General features: G+C 42.8%; 1 protein-coding gene across 2 annotated transcripts in view; it reads right to left on the reverse strand.

Annotated features, from left to right (window-relative positions):
* Positions 1 to 17,433, reverse strand: part of PGM5 (phosphoglucomutase 5) — a 207,739-nt gene that overhangs the window by 23,300 nt on the left and 167,006 nt on the right. Inside the window, exon 10 of one of the 2 annotated variants that reach the window (XM_025891655.2) lies at positions 14,670 to 14,804. The exons of the other annotated variant lie outside the window; for it this stretch is intronic. Within the exon in view, the coding sequence (XP_025747440.1) occupies positions 14,670 to 14,804 (135 nt within the window). The remainder of the gene's footprint in view (positions 1 to 14,669; positions 14,805 to 17,433) is intronic. 2 annotated transcript variants of the gene reach the window in all.

Consider the following 17,433-nt stretch of genomic DNA (forward strand, 5'->3'; position numbering starts at 1 on the left):
ACCTCGCCTTCCCCGGTGTTTGCACCACAGCCCCATCTCTCCAGCCAGAGGGAACGCAATCAGGTTGCAGTTGGACAAGATAATGCTGAAAGCAGAAGGAACAGACGTCACTGTGCTTGGAACACATCCCTTAAGGGTGTATCAGTTTCCGAAGCTGCGAGTTAGCAAGGACTGTTACACGAAGCGTGAACGGCAGGAGCAAAGTGGAAAGAACATTTCTATGGGGCTGCCTGAGTTGCATGATGGAGGCAGGATAGCAGAAAAGTCATTCACACCAGGCACTAAAAAGACAGAAATGACCCTCTACTTGAAGAGAGATTCTTCTTCGTGATATAAAGACTAATCAGTGGAATTTATGGACAGTTCATATACATGTTATGAGTGCAGTGACTGAGCGTTTCTTCTACTTTTGACGCAAGAACATGTTCTTTTGGACTTTGCCTGTAAGACTTAGCTGCCATATAACCCTCCAGTATTTTAAGTACATTACTGACCTTTACCTAGTAATTGAAATAGTGCTAGACTGTCTACCCACACTTTTTAGCATGTCTCCCTATCTCAGTAAAATCAAATTAGAACTTTATTTACTTCATCCCTGGGTTATTTTGAATCGCTCAGTTTCCCTGGTATAACCGTGCAAAGAAAACACAGTCTAACACTGCGGAGTTGATACCAAGGCAGGGTTTCTATGGAGATGCAACGTGAAACTGATTTTCTTGTTTCGCCTTTTGTCAATTATCTGAGAAGCAGAAACAGGTCTTCAAAGGGCTTGGGATATTTGTCTGAGTTAGATTCTATACTTTTTGTAACTTTCTAGAAGGAGGAGGGAAGAGCAGGGGCCAGTCACCCTGCTTCCTAGTGGTTTGGCATTCGAGGGATTTTTCTGCTCTAGCAGAGGTGGAAGTAAGGATCATGAAGGTCATCATAGCAGGACTTCTAAAACTTGACTGTGCACATGGATTACCTGGGAAGCTTGTTAAAATGCAGAATCAGATTCAGCAGGTCTGGCAAGGGTGGGAGAGGTGCAGAGAGTCTGCATTTTAAGAAGCAACCAGGTAATGGTGATGCTGATGCTGCCGGTCCTTCGGGTAGCAAGAGTTTAAAATGCTGATAGAAACATTCTAAATTACAGCTGCTTTTAAGCTTTTTATCAAACCTTATTCATTAAAAGGATGATGATTGCAAATTCTGAGCAATATCGGAATGAAACATATCATGTGACTGTAAGTCTAGGTCAGGGGCTTGATTCACCAATATCAAAATGCCCACATGGCTAAACAAAGTATAAAAAAATGCACAGCTGGGGGGGAGGGGCGCCTGGGTAGCTCAGTCAGTTAAGCATATGCCTTTGGCTCAGGTCGTGATCCCGGGGTCCTGGGATCAAGCCCTACATCAGGCTCCCTGCTAAGCAGGGAGCCTGCTTCTCTCTCTCTCTCTCTCCCTCTGCCTTTCCCCCAACTCTCTCTCGCTCGCTCTCGCTCACTCAAATAAATAAAATTTTTATTTAAAAAAATAAAATGTGCAGCTGGAAAACCTTAGTAAATCATCCAAGCATCTTAGGGTTTGTCGTACACCACACTGGACGTCCTAAATGTAATTTCTGAGGATGTAACTAACAGCAAACAAAGGACAAAAAGTAACAATAGACTTGTTGCTTCCTATGGGACTCGGGGCTTCTTTAGTGAATGGGTTTGAGGATCAAGGATAAAGCATCTGAAGTGCAAGAGCGCCTCCTACCACTACCAACTCCTGGAAGCCCCATTCAGCTCCACAGTACAATGTCAAGGTTCCGGTAGCTTCCCGCACCTGCGGAAATGCTTCTCAGACATTCCAAGTATTCTCCAGAGCTCTCCCTCATGCTTTTCTTTTTTCATCCCACTTAGCCACAAATTCTTTCTTAATATTTTTCCTTTTTCTTCCAAAATATAGTGCTGCTCATCTGAAAATTATCTGTAAGCAACTGCTTTAAATAGGAAGAAGAAACTTTCTTCGAAAAATATAAATAAAAAACCTACAAAAGGAATTGAATTTCATGAATACAAACATGCTCTAAGACATTTTCCTCTCATGTTTCATTGCAACCAAAAGCCAGGGAGTTCAATCTCTGAACGTCAAATTTGGGGATTTCCAGAGATATTTGATACTTTTTCTGAAAACTTGATAATTTTTATCCATATATAAACACACACACACAGGAATACAAATGTCATTTTACCTTTTATGAAATGTATTGTTTGGCCAAACTCACTTTGATGTATGCTTCGGTGAAAGAAATCAGAAATCATGCATCATGTTTAAAAATCTATAAGACCAGGTTCAGCATATTATAGTCCTTGTCCAGCTCACCACCTGGATTTTATACAGCCTATGGGCAAGAATGGTTTTTACATTTTTAAATGGTTGAAAAAAAAATCAGAATATTTTGTGACACATGAAAGTTATATTCCATTAAAATTCGATATCTATAAATAAATTTACTAAATGATTTATGCATTGTCTATGGCTGCTTTTCTGCTTCGATGGCAGTTGAGAAGTCACAACACAGACCATAGGACTAACGTGATGGGTTGAGTTGGGTCCCCCTCCCGAAATTCCTATGTTGGAGTTCTGACCCCCAATCCCTGAGAAAGTGACCTTCTTTGGAGATAGGGTCTCTACAGAGACAATCAGGTTAAAATGAGGTCATTGGGGTGGGTCCTAATCCAATATGACTGGTGTCCTTCTAAGAAGGAAAAATCTGGACACACACATACATAGAGGGAAGATGATGTGAAGAGACAGAGAGAGAAGAAGGCCATCCACAAACCAAGAAAGGTCAAGCACAGATCTTTCCCTTGAAGCCCTTAGAAGGAATCAACCCTGTTAATGCCTTGCTCTTGGACTTCTAGCCTCCAGACCTGGGAGACAGTCAATTTCTACTGCTTAAGCCACCCAGTCTGTGATACTTTGTAATGTCAGCCCTAGCAAACTAATACAGCCAGCAAAATTTCAAAGTATTTACTATCTGGCCCTTTATAGGAAAAGCTTGTTTATACCTCTTCCATGGGACTCGTTTTTTGCATTGAATACTTTGAAGCCGGCAAGCACCTCATAACCAGCAACAGAGATTCCAGAATCTTCTCTCCAATGAGCCTACACGTTGCCTCACACCTGCTCTTCTCTTTAAATCATTTCTCTCTGTACTATATGTTGGTTAATTGAACATAATAAAAAAAATCATTTCTCTCTGGCAAATGAGCTGGGAATAACCAACCAATTGTACGCCATCTTGGATAAAATAGGATTATTGAACAACCCCAACTCAGTACTTCTTGCTTCAAGCCAGGAGGGCAGCAAATTTGTTCCATAAGCCCCGTCAGTGTAGGGATTCTAAAGGATGGGAGCAGTGAGAAGGGGGAACAGAAAGACAGGTAGAGAATCTCAACTTCATTTTTGAACCTTTCTAGACAGTACAGCATATCTAACACACCATATCACAAGGGCCCGGGCACCCTTCTGTAAGACCAAGATCTTTAGAAGCTGCCATTTCTCTTAAGACATCATCTCCCACAGATCCAGGTGGCCTTCAGAGAATTTAATGGGAAAAGACAGGACAAGTTAATTCCATTATAAAACAGGTTACTAATTAGTCTGAGACTCTTTGATCCTCACGTGATCAGAAAACTAGTCAACACTGCTAGTAATAAAAAATAATGGCAAGAACAATGATAATAGTAATTAACATTTACTAATAAGCATTTTGTATGTGCCAGGCATTGTCCAAAACACTTTGTATGAATGATCTCATTTAATAATCACAACAATCCTATAAAATAAAAAGTATTTTGATCCCCCTATCACTGAAAAGTAACTGAAACTTACAGAAGTTAAGTTACCCAAGATCACAATACTGGAAAATGGCACATGTAGGGCTCAAGACCAAGGATGCATGATTCCAAAGCCCAACCTTTGAACAATGGGCCATTGGGCCAAAATCTTGGTACCCCCAAGCAATTTTATCCACTTGAAAAAGTGTGGTTTTCTCTTTTCCTCTCCATATTATGCAAGTCTTTTACTGTGATGCTTTGACATCTTGGGGCCTTGCTGATACTGCAATGGACTGCCCCTTCCAGGGTTAGCTAATTGCTAGAGATAGCAAATGGGTGCCCTAGTTACACACCTTTCATATGCAGACCAAGTGATCCAAAGTCCTATCTCCAATCATCTCCCGACAGGGCTCTCACATTCTGGGCCACTCTCTACCAGCCCTCATCACCCATGGGCCAGGTATCAGACAACCAGGGACACCCACCTTCCCCAGAGCCTGCTGAAAATCTTCAAACTAGCCAATCCTAAGCCTCCTTACACTGCCTGGTCTCTTCCTTTCTATGGAAACCACAATGAAAGCTCTTAGCCCACATTTCCCCCTACTCCTTCTGCCTCATAACTGACCACGGTGTTTCCCCCTGTGGCCCTGCATGGAGTGCTGTGCCGCTCCTCTTCAGAAGGGTGACTAACGAACTATCCTTTCAATGGCAATTGTCATCTGATCTGTTGGCCTCACCATACCTGAATAATAATAAAACCCGTATACTAAAACACTCTCATAGCCTCATTACCTCCCACACCCCTACCATGAAGTCTAGAATACACAGGCCCCAACCTACAAACAATACCTCACATGATGATTTCTATGAACCAAAATGCTTAGAAATAAAACCCAAAGCAAAAACAAACAAACAAAAACCCATAAAGCAAGAATTTCATAAAACCCTTCATTGTTTTCTCTCATGCTTAAGACCTAAGCATTCTGGTATGGAAATGCTGCCCTTCTGGAGTTTGTCATATGGCCTACCTTTCCTGGGAGGCAAAAACAAAGGAAGGGGGACTCCCTCACGTGCATCTTCAAAGGGCTTTCTCTTTTGGGGATTAGGATGTCAACTTAAAATCATCTAAGAGCAGCCAGGAGAGCTAAAACAGCCGCACTCCTCCCCTCAACCACCCACATCATCATATGTTCCCCAAGAAAAATGCGTGACCACGGTGGTGAGCCCAGGCAATGCCTCCTCCCGATGCTGCTTGAGTGCATGGTCTAGTCCAGAGCCTTCTCCTGAAGGTCACGGGCAATCTCCACCTTCACCACCAGTATTCATTTACCAAGATACACTTTTATTTATGAGCAAAGCAAATGATTTACTATCCACCAAAGAAGGGCACCTCTTCAAAGAAAGCCTGAATCACCACCAGCCGATGAACTTTGGGTAGCTTTTTGCTGAAGGGCACAGAAACTTGGTTGTGCTATGTATCTAGGCTGGAACAAAGAGGATGCTGGGAAAGCCAGATTGTGCTAGCCACAGTTGTCAAACCCATTCATCTGGTGAGAGGAGTTATGGCCAGTGACCCTGTGTACTTGCGTGACCAAGGCAAATTCATTCATGCTCCCTTTTCAGGCTGAGTAAACAAGATCCTGCAAGACTCTGTGATTTGTGGACATAAACAGTGCCAGCTTAACCAGCAGTTGGTTAGGCATGTGCTTTGGACACAACAAAGCAGAGACACCAAAATAAACAGCATCATAAGGCCAAAAAAAACCCCAAAAACCCCAAATTTTGTTAATTTCCTTACATTTACTTTCAAAGTTAATTTTATTTTTGAATTACGTATGGGGAGATATTATTGTTCTATTTTTGAATTATGTATGGGGAATTATGTATAGGAAAATAGGGAGGGGGAAATATTTTTTTTTCCAGAGCTTTGGATCTCTAAACCTTCATTTAAAATTGACTCAAAGCCAGGATTAAGGCACGACTTTCAGTTCTTCTGCTTCTTAAGGCCACCAGGTTCTTGGGATAAATTGACAATGTCAGATAGCCTTCAAAGATTTGGAATAAGGGTCTCTTTTGTGCTTCCTCCCAAAAAGGGGGATTTGAGCTAGACTCTATCTGTGGGCTCAACATGAGTGGTTTACAGCAGCAGTCAGCTTTCATCAGGGCACACACTTTCCCACACATGCTAGAACACCCACTCAGGACCGTGAAGGGAGTTCTGATCCCAGCAGAGGCAGGGAAAGGCCCATTGTCATCAAAGCCCTAATCATCCCTGTACCATGACAGACACTAGCCCCTGCGAAACACCTGCCAAACTCCCAGTCCAAGGGAGTTTTTCACACACCAACAGATGATCACCCCCAGTTCTCAGTTCCAAGGAAAACAACCCATAGTAATAGCAGAGCATGAGTCCAGATTGCAATGTCTAAGGGAGAAAAAGAAGGACTGTTTCGCCCACACTTTTTAGGAGGCTATTCACCTAAGTGAGTAGAAATAAAGAAAACCCATACATCTTGGCTTCTTTCTCAAGTTTCATTCAGTTCCAAGGGACGCTGATTTGTCAACACACAGCTGTACTAAATTCCTTTCTATGCCACTAGAGGGAAATCTAACCCACCTGACCAGAACTTTTTTCTTCTTGCCTTTTTTTTAAAATAATTATCACAAAACCCCAATTTTAAGGTTCTAGAAAATGTTGAGACATTGCCTTGTGCGATCCTTTCCACGCCTGCCTATATTTAAAAATTATTTGAATCTCTGCGGTCCTAGAGACTTGTAGAAAAGCACAGACCAGCCATCTTCACTGGGCAGGTGCCCTCACAGTTGAGAAATTGTTCTAACAGTCAGTCTGAATCCCTTCCAGTTCAGCTTGAGTTTATTTCACCAAATTACATATTCCTTAGTTATGGAGAACAGCTGGTCATCTTTTTCTGCATCATATTATTCTTTAAATTCCTGAGGACCTCCAGGTCATGCCTCTCTTACAAGCAAAATAAGCCAGCTCTTTAACTTGGGCAGAGAGTGTATATCCCAACCCTTTAACCACGTGTTTCTTTTCTAAACTCTCTCTACATCACTGCACCCTCCTCCGTATTTTCAAATTACAGCAAGCACAGACTAAACTCTGAGGCGAAACAGAAAATGAAATATTTCATCTTTTTCTTCATGTACGGCTATGAATAAATCTCTGTGCAGATTTTCTTTTTAAATAACATGTTTTTGATATATATGATGAATCCAAAATCATGTGTGTGCATCAAAACGTGTGTATATATGTACATACATTTACAAACACACACACACACGTACATACATAAGCATCCATGCATATACATATACACACATGTATACATTTTCATCTCGTCATGAAACTGAATACCTGAGTATCCATTTATATGTCATTTCTGAACTCCATTGTTTCTAGCTCTTCAGCATCACGCATATTATTTCAGTTTCTAATTTTATTCTCCTAGTTTTTAACCACTCACTTTAGACCCCTGTTGAGTATAAGTCCCAACATGTATGTAGAACATTATTTTTTAAGTAATTTTTTAAAACCTATTCATTGTCAATTCAAATTAAGGGAGAGAAACCTGGTTGTTTTCAAAGCACTCACATGTATCCACATCCATAAGTGTGGTCTAAAAACAACAACAACAACAACAACATATATTTTGTCTTTCTCTCTGGTTCCAGGCACAGAGCTCCCCAAATCCTTTGAGCTTCCTAAGTGATAGGAGTGGATTTGTTAATTTGCCTCTTTCAACCACACCTAAGTTTATGCTGATGGGATGACTCTTGTGGACCCCAAGATGGCTTCAAAATGAGGGCTGTAGCCTGAGGAACCAACCAGGGGACTAGAGGGCTGGAAATCCCCGCCTCCCAGGAAGGGAGAAGGGCTGGAGGTTGAGTTCCATCACCAGCGCCCAGTGATTTAATCAATCATATCTATGTAATGAAACCTCTATAGAAAACTCCTAAACAGGGTTCAGAGAGCTTCTGAGTTGGTGAAGACCTCCAGGTGCTGGAAGGGTGGCCTGCCAGGAGAAGCCATGGGAGCTCGGAGCACCCTTCCCTCCATACTTTGCTCTATGATTCTCTTCCATTTGGCCATTCTTAAGTTGTGTCTTTTATAATAAACCACCAATAGTAAATAAAGTGCTTTCCGGGGTTCTGTGAGTCATTCTAGCAAATTACCAAACCTGAGGAAAAGATCACAGGAACCCCTGAATTTGTATTCTAATGGGCAGAAATGTGGGGAAACTGGGCACGCCATTTTCCACTGGTATCTTAAGTGGGGGCAGTCTTGTGGGACCGAGCCCTTAATCTGTGGGGCCTGGGCTAACTCCAGGTAGTTAGTGTCAGAAGTGAATTTAATTGTTGGGTACCCAGTGGTGTCTAAGAATGAGGGAATTGGTTGGTGTGGGGAAAAAAATAAAATATATATGTATCTCAATAAGAAAACACTGAACTAAGGCTCCAGGTGCAGCCTTGGGTTCATGCACAGGTAAGAGGAAATCCTCCCTCCCTTGGACCTCAAGGATTAGCAGGTTTTATTAAGACCTAGTTTGACTCTCCAATCCAGAAATTACCTGCTCCCTGAGTATTAATGGCTCCCTGCATCAGTTTACTCACCCGCCAAAGCAGGATGATAATTCCACTCTGGGGGGGCCCCGCTGGAACGATTAATACAATAATGGATGGACCTAAAGTATCGAGAATGGTGCCTGGCACATTGTAGGGAACCTTAAAAATGACAACTGAGATAACAGGAGAGGAAGAAAAGGGGAGTATGTCAGAGGGGGAGACGAACCATGAGAGATGATGGACTCTGAAAAACAAACTGAGGGTTCTAGAGGGGAGGGGGGGAGGGGGATGGGTTATCCTGGTGATGGGTATTGAGGAGGGCACGTTCTGCATGGAGCACTGGGTGTTATGAACAAACAATGAATCATGGAACACTGCACCAAAAACTAATGATGTAATATATGGTGATTAACATAACAATAAAAAAATGACAACTGATTTTATTCAAACTTTCAAGCATAGGAGAAAACCGAGGATAGCACCAAGGTTCATACTGAGTACAGAATATTTCAGTCTCTCATGTGATATCATCAGTCTGAGATATTCCAAAGTAATTAGCACCGAATATTTCATTGGTTTGGCAAAATTCTGTTGGGCATGTACCATCTGCCAGGTAGTACTGTATGCACTGGGGATACAGTGAAGAATACTGACAAAGTCCTAGCCGCCTGGTGTTTACATTCCCCTGGGAGAGACACAATAAAACAAGTAAATATGTATGTGAGATGGGGGTAAGTGCTATGGAGGAAAAGTAAAGCAGGGTGACAAAGATCAGCGGTACTTGAGTGTCGGTGATTTTACGTAGGGTGGCCAGGGGAGGCCTCATTGAGAAGGGGGAGGGCTAGCCGTGCAGTTATTGGAGGGAAAGGCATTCCAGGCAGGGGAGACAGCCGTTGTAAGTGTCCTGAGGCAGAGTATTCTTGGCACATGCACAGAACAACAGCTGGAGCGCAGAAATAGGACAAGACATAGAAGATGCAGTCAGAGGGAGAAGGGGACCGTTTCCAGGAGGGGGCCTGATACCACGGTAAGGGTTCTGGCTCTTCTGTGAGTGAGATGGGGTGCCACTAAAGGATTTTAGCGGCGCAATGAGGGGATCTTTTTTTTTTTTTTAAATCATTCTGGTTGCTGTGCTAAGACTAAGGTATGGGTGGGGAGTGGGCAAGGGTGGAAGGAGGGAGACCAGGTAGAAGACCAATGCAATAATCTAGAGGCCAGAATACTAGGTTGGCCCTGGATAGAAATGGTAGAGGTGGCAAGGTGGGGCCAGACTCTGGTTGTGCTTTGAGGGTCACGTTGGTAGGGTTTGCTGTTGGAGATGGGATATGATATAAAGGAAAAAAAAAAGAGTCAAGGAGGATTCCTAGGTTTTTGGCTGAACCTGCCACTTCCTGAGTTGAAGACGCTGAAAGAAGCAGGGGACTTCTGGAGGGAGGAGGAACAGGGGGAGGCTGACAGGAGGTCACTTTTGCCTAAGTCAAGTTGGGTGGGATACCGGAGAGAGAAATCCAGAGGATGGTGGCCCATGCACATAAGGGCACCAAAAACAGGTGTTGCATTGCTTACAAAGTTAAAGAATTCAATGACTTGTCTTTAAGGCTTAGCAGTTCATCTAACTCTTTGCTATTTAAAGTGTGGCTGCTGGACCAGCAACACAATATTGCCTGGGAGTTTGTGAGAAATGCAGACTCTCTGGCCTTCATCAGACCGAGTCAGAATCTGCATTTTTAGCAAGATCCCCAGGTGATTTAAATAAACACTAAAGTTTGGGAGCACTCACCTAATTTGAACCATCTGGGAAACTGTTCAAAAATGCAGTCCCCACCCTAGAACAATTAAGGTAGAATCTCTGGGAGTGAGGCCCAGGCCCAGATAGCTTTACCAAAGCCCCCAAATGGTCCTGGTGTGTAGCCTGGGTTGGAACCACGGATCCAACTCCTCGTTCCTGGCACATTCCCTCTGTACTACTAGGCTTATGCTGCTAGTGCCCTCAGAAGCCCATCTCTGAAGAGATGGTCAGATTTAGGGTAGCATGAAGGTATGTAACTAGAGTAACCCAAGTTCTGCTTTATTTGGGGCAGTCTCAACATAATTGTTATTAGTGCCCCCTTTCACTCTCAGATGTATCCTGGTTTAGGTGAAAAATCATATTCTCCCAATGTAACACAAAATGGCTCTGTACTTAATATTTCTGGATTATAAAGTCATAATAAGAACACGTAGAGCAAAATGGCCGCCAGCTCTTGGTTGGACAGATGAATTCCCTATATGACTCCTGGTGCTTAGATAATTGGTCCTTAAAGTAGTCTATATACAGACTATCAGAAATACATAAATTCCCTCAACTGTAAGGAGGGTCGGGGAAAACTGGTCTCCTTCCAAAACTTGGGGTGGGATAGGGTGCGGTTTTATTCTGCAATTAAAGTAGCAAAGCCAACTGTTGATTAGCCACAAGCTCATTATCAGGATGTGATTATCCAGCCCTTAACACAACTTCTTCCCTTTCCTTTTGGATCTTTTATTGTTCATGCGCTACTCCACCCTCGGGTTCAAAGGGAAAAGGAGAGAAGGTAAATAAAAAGTTAATTGAGCAGTCCTGCTAATAAGCTTGGTGGGAAACAAAGTGAAAAAACAATGGGACTGTTTCTGGTCACCTGTGGACTTAAATCCTTTTGGCTCATCCCTTTTTCCAAAATTATTACCAGCTGGTTTGAGGGCTTGTTGAAGGTCTACTGAGTGCCAGTAAATTTAAAGTAATCTTGTATTTTCAAAACTATGTGATCTTCCAGAAACGGGTCTTGAAGGCTTTCCTTCCTGATTAACCAAGAACACAGAGCAAGGGCAAGGCAAGCACCTTCTCCTCTCTCCAGAGCCCCTCATCTTCTTCCTCCCCTCACCACCCATTCCTAGAGGTAGATGGACAGAATTCTTTAAAAATATTTTTTGATGTAATTAAATTATTTTAAATCATTTAAAACAAATACCATAATAACTGTTGTAAAAATGGACCCAAATAAATCTATAGGCAGGAGCAGGGACTTTTCCGCACAGAGACTATACCACAGATTTTCCTAGCTGCATCCCCAGGGTGGTTACAAACACTTTTATGGGGCAACCACAGTATTAATATTTAAAACATGTTCTGTTCCCATGTGTTTAAACTGTCTGGACCAAAGTGTCCACTGATTGATAAATGGATAAAGAAGTTGTGGTATACACACACACACACACACACACACACACACACACACACACACACACAGAGGAATATTACTCAGCCATAAAAAAGAATGAAATCTTGCCATTTGCAATGACATATATGGAGCTAGAGAGTATCATGCTAAATGAAATAAGTCAGTCAAAGAGAGACAAATACTACATGATTTCATTTATATGTAGAATTTAAGAAGCAAAACAAAGCAGCAAAGGGACAAAAAAAAAAAGGAAAGAAAGGAGCAAATCAAGAAACAGACTCTTAACTATAAAGAACAAACTGGCGGTTACCAGAGGGCAGGTGGGTGGGGGGATGGGGGAAATAGGTGATGGGGATGAAGGAGGGCACTTGTGATGAGCCCCAGGTGATGCATGGATTTGTTAAATCACTATATTGTATACAGTGTATTGAAACTAATATAACACTGCATGTTAACTGGAACTTAAATAAAAACTTTAGAAAAGATGTATGGACAAGAAACTCTTCATGCAAAGTACAATAGCCAGATGCTGAGAAGCCAGTTGAAGAGAACTCTCTAGTCCTTATGCTATTGACTGGAATGTAGGTGGGTACTGAGTTAAGGCAGGTAAAACACGAATACCTGTTGAATTGGACAAGTTTATCAGTGGATTCTCTACACATTCAAGAGGTACTTTACTGGGTGTCTGGGCGGGGGATGGGTATTTGTTCTGTTTTCTGGGCTGCAAATTGGAACAAGCTGGAAAGGAGGAAGAGGTCTCTGCAGTTGAGGAAGCAACACAGCTGGTCTTTCCCCCATCAGGCCACAGATCAGTAATAACCTCCCAGTAGCATGCTGTATCTTTGATCTCTGTTAACAGTTGACCAAAGGCTTTTCCTTCCAGAGCTCTTCAAAGGCAGAAGCTGGGGTCCTGGGAGGCAATGCTGTAGGGAGGCCCCGAACAGTCAAACTTAAGTGCCTACGTGTGATTCAGCAGTGTTGGGACAGGTGAGTCTACTGAGTCTTCTTCCTCTTCCTTAGGGGTGTAGATGTCTTTTCAAACCTTATTCTAAATTATACCTTGACTTACATGTATTATGCAACAGGGCTTCAGTTGGTGAGTCAATGATATACGGGATTTTAATAAGGAATTCTAGCTTAATGTAAAATTTTGAGCTGGATCCTGAGCTAAACACAGTGAGGCCCACCTAGCCAGGTTGGGCAAGACCCTCGCTTATAGTTAAAAAGGGAAGGCAGATTATTGATCAGAAGAACATGATCAACAAAAGGATTCCTCAACCATTCAAAATGGCAAACTCTTTGAACCAACAGGATGGAAGATAAACAGTACTGGCCACTGAAACAAGCATTACTTATGTTTTCTGTACCCACAGACTGAAGCAATACTTCACACACAACCTTCTAGCAGCAGGCCTATGGAGGTTTTCAGCTTCAAAGGAAGCTCTGAAAAAAAAACAGTGGCACCACTTGGCTGTTATGGAACACTTCAGAGAGAGACTCACTTGTGCACAGGATTGTTTTCACACATGTCTAAAGGCCCAGATGTCACACTCCTGCAGTCAGTGTGGAAGGTAAATACAAATAAGCAAGTATCATTACTACTTATCATAACTACTTACCCTGTGCAAATAGGGAAAAGAATGTTGAGAAAAAATAGCCTCGAGTCAGAGTGAGTCAGAGTTGGTAAAGCCAGGAATATCATTCCTCACCCTGTATGTAGCTCTGGAGTTTTAGGACCTTGCTTTAATCTCCTATCCCAACATGAAAAGTAGAAGGGTTTTATATGGAAAGAGAGGGTAAGCCTCCAATTCTTGCATGATTTGGTACTATCTTGGGTGAAATGTACTCACTGACAAATTATGTTGGCAGGGCGTGGCCCATCCTTGCATGGAAAGCCTGTGATCCTGACCGGAAAGGGCCAAGGACCTTATATTAGCTTCATGTTCTTAGCTCTCAGCCTCCCAGACCTCTACTTCCCCATCTGAGATGATCTGACCCCAAACAGATCTTCTGGTTCCATCATCAGCTATAAGGATCCATGGCACCATATTTATCAAGTTCTTTGAGACTCTCCAAAGAAAGATGCCATTTTAAGAAAAACACTAAACCACTAAGAAAGAAAGAAAACCCTTTCTGGGTCTCATTCTAGGGCATAACTTTGGCAAATTATCACTGGAAATTTGGAGTAACTCTAAAATGAGAGGCAGTAAGTTTTTCTTTGCTTCTCTACTTCTCCACAAAGGCAGCTCTGCAGATGGAGCCACTAGTTCATCTCAAGGAATCACCTCATCAAGGACTCTGCTTCAAAACCCAGGGTGAAGTAAAGACCAAGGGGGGCAAGGGACAGCCCGCAGTGTAGCTGAAAGTATCCGACATTATGGTGGGTCCTTTCTGCTATTAATTAATGTTGCCTGCAGCTTTAATGAATGTAAGAGTGAGGATGCCTACGGTTAAGCTATTTGTAATTTTTTCTGAGTTCTTAATTAGCCCTATTGTTGACAACATGAAGGGGCTTTGCCAAACACAGGGTGGCCCAGCCTTGGCTGATCTAGCTTAGCCTCCCTTAACTTTAAATGCAGACCAGCCCTCGCCCCTCTTCTTAAGAGAGACTGGGCTCTGCAGCAATCTCAGACAGGGGGGCCTGCGTAGCATCTACACTTGCACCTCAAGGTCACAGTCCAACCCAGAGTTTGCCAAACACCTGGAGATTCATTATTTACATGCGCAGAGTCAAGGCTCTGCGGAGTTGGACCAGCTTGACTCTAACTAAACATTTCTCTATCTATACAAGGTGCTTTTTCTTGAGGTCGCCCCAATTCAACAAACTGTAGAGCAATCAAGAAAGGCAATTCACTTGGGAAATGCTGGTCTAAACTCATCATAGAGGCTAGAGCCCAAATTTTCTGTTCCAAACACTGTCATGAGTGAGTGAAGTTTTGTCTGCAGTTACCATAAACTCGTCCTTCAGCTGCATCTATCAATATGGAACTGTGATTCCAGAAAGTAAAATCACCCCCACTAAAGGCCCACAAGGGCTCCCTAAATTTTCCAGGAACGATGAGACACACAGTGCTGAGGGTACCTGGGGCTCCTGGTCATGACCACTGGGGTCCCTCTCGTAGCTCTCAGCATACAGTCTGACGGTGGCCCGCACACCGCTGGAGGAACTGAGCCGGAAGATGAGCCGTGATGCATCTGAGAAAATGATCCTCAGGCCCTGAGACCAAGAACACCCAGAATGGATCAGAATGGATCAGTGAATAAAGGGATACACAGGTAGTAACAATTAATACCCACGTGTGGTTAATGTTGGGGGAAGACTTCGGGGCAAAACTATGAACAGATGCTCAAGTTCCTTTGGTCAGGAGATGTGGGAGCCAGAGAGAGGTGGAGGGACAAGGAGGGGATGATACTTAATAAATGTCCCTGGGTCCAAAGTTTGTCCCTTAGAAACCTGCCGGATGCCGTGGGAGTAGGCGATTTCTCTATTACAGTAAAGCAAACTGCCTGTGTTAAGCTTACCCCCACGTGATACTAGGCTCTGCTTTAAGTTCGTCTCTCTTGATTCTTTCCTTGTGCCCACAGTCCCTTGTAGCAACCAAAGCCTACAATGACATGCTCAGGTCTGGAGCCTCAGCTGGGTTCTGGGCTTCCTGCATACAACCCCACCCCCTTAGCTCTGTCCTTCCTTCTTACTCTCCCACCTGGCCACCAGGGTGGTGGGGGGCAGAGCTGCAGAAGTATTAATGTGTTTTTGGCTCAGAAGGCCTCCGTTCTCTGTGCATCTGTTCTCATTAGTGGCAGGGATATTTGAAAAATAGGACCGTAAGATTATATTGTAACGCTTGTTGAAGGAAATTTGTTTTCTTAAGACAACTGATAAAGCCCTTGGTATAAATAAGCATATTGGCAAGGGCCAGAGGAAAGAAGTAGAGGAAACAAAATAATTAGTCTGGTCACTTATTATTTCTGAAAAAGGAGAAGTCCCAGGCAACTTTGACATCAGACATTTTCCCTAAGAAATTTGCCCTTAGAACTCGTCTGGCCTTAAATCATGGTTGTTAAGAATAAGCCATGATTAAAAATATACCTGCCATATAAATCTGACTGCCAATCCCTTACCTCACCCCCATATCTGCTGGGGTGGGGTGGGGGCCACTATATTCCATCTGAATGGTTTTCTGCTTTTTAAGTTTTGTAGGCATATTTTGTTCCAACCCCAAAACAACAGCCTTAGTCTCTTTTGGAGCGATTCAATGTCGGCCACGATTTGTGTAACAAAACTCATCTCTCTCTGATACTAGTTTTGCAAATATGATGATACTAACCAGGATTCATTCGCTGGGCAAATATTTTAGAATAGCCCCTGGGGATCAAGTCCTGGGCTAAGCCCTGAGGATATGAAGAGAAAGACACAATCCTTGCTCTCCCTAAGCCTGGACTAGTCACTGCAACCATATTACAAGGAGCAGCAACCGTTTTCCTAATAAGAACCTTCTGCTGCTGGAGGAGTGAATACTTAGGACATTCCGAAGGGAGTGTATGCCCCAATTCCCTACTACCCAGTAAGTATCCTAGACCAAATTATGTTCAGACAACGAGGCTCCAAAGGTTTCATAACTGCATCCACGGTCATGTTTTTACAAACTCTTCTAAAGCTGTTATTTCTTTATTAAGTTGCATTCCCCTAGTCACCATATATGGGACATATGAGTAGGTAATTGGTCACTCACGACTATGGGTTATGCAAAAGTTGGTTAAAGCAATATTTAAGGCCGAAGCCCTAAGCCACCTATTCTTGTAGATTCCAAACCACTTGAGGCCACCCCTTCCAATGACCACCCAAACTCAACCCTTTCCTATAGCTTCCATTACACCATGAATGTGATTAACCAATAATTAATTAATAGCCCCAGATTCGTATGCAGCCAGTGGGAGGCACTCAGGAACTCAGGCCATAACAAACCGTCAACATGTATTATCAACTCACAACTAAGCTTTTTTACAGTGAAATTATGTTATTTTTTTTTCCCCTTGTGGGTCACCATATTTTTGGCTGTACTTCTAGAAAGCTGGTTAGAATCTACATCTGGTAGCCTGGAGTAAATTTTGCGCTGGAAAAGATGATAAAGGCATGCATGAGATACTGCTGATGGTCCAACCTCTCTCTTTTCTAAGGAACCAGCCAGGACATCTTACCAGAGAACCCCTGTTGCTTTGTGAGACCTCCAAGTGAGAAATACCACAGTTCTCCTCCACATGACAGGACAAAAGTTCTAGACCCAGCCCAGTTCTGTGCTGCATTAACCCCAGTTCCCTGTCCATTGAGTGTCACTATGGTGTGCAAAGATGTACTGGCTTGCTTTGGTGTCTGCATGTTCTTTCAATGAACTTAATGAATGTGCACCCTGAACACGAGCCATTTTTGCTCCAGCATGCATCATCACCTACTTTCAATTAAGTTACAAGGCCAGAGTCACCACGGAGCAAGACTTGCCAAGTTTCTAAACGTTCTGTAATTCCAACAAAAGCATACCAATCATACATTTTGCTTTTTTAAATATTCAGATTAACCCAGGGGTTGGCAATATAGTTTGTCAGCCAAATTTGACCTGCCAGCTATTTGTATAAATCAGGTTTCATGGGAACACAGCCAGCCCCGTTGCCTTATGTATTCTCTAGGGCTGCTTTTGTGTTATAACTGCAGAGTTGAATCTATATGACAGACACTATCTGGCCCACGGCAGCTAAAATATTTACTATCTTTTACAGAAAATGTTTGCTATCCCCTGGTATAAACCCTTACATTATCCACAACATGGAATACTTAGTCTTCAGCTCTACCC

The sequence above is a fragment of the Callorhinus ursinus genome, unplaced genomic scaffold (genome assembly GCF_003265705.2).
Source record: "Callorhinus ursinus isolate GAN/ISIS: 27379988/994484 unplaced genomic scaffold, GSC_fseal_2.0 scaffold28, whole genome shotgun sequence".
Classification (NCBI taxonomy): domain Eukaryota; kingdom Metazoa; phylum Chordata; class Mammalia; order Carnivora; family Otariidae; genus Callorhinus; species Callorhinus ursinus.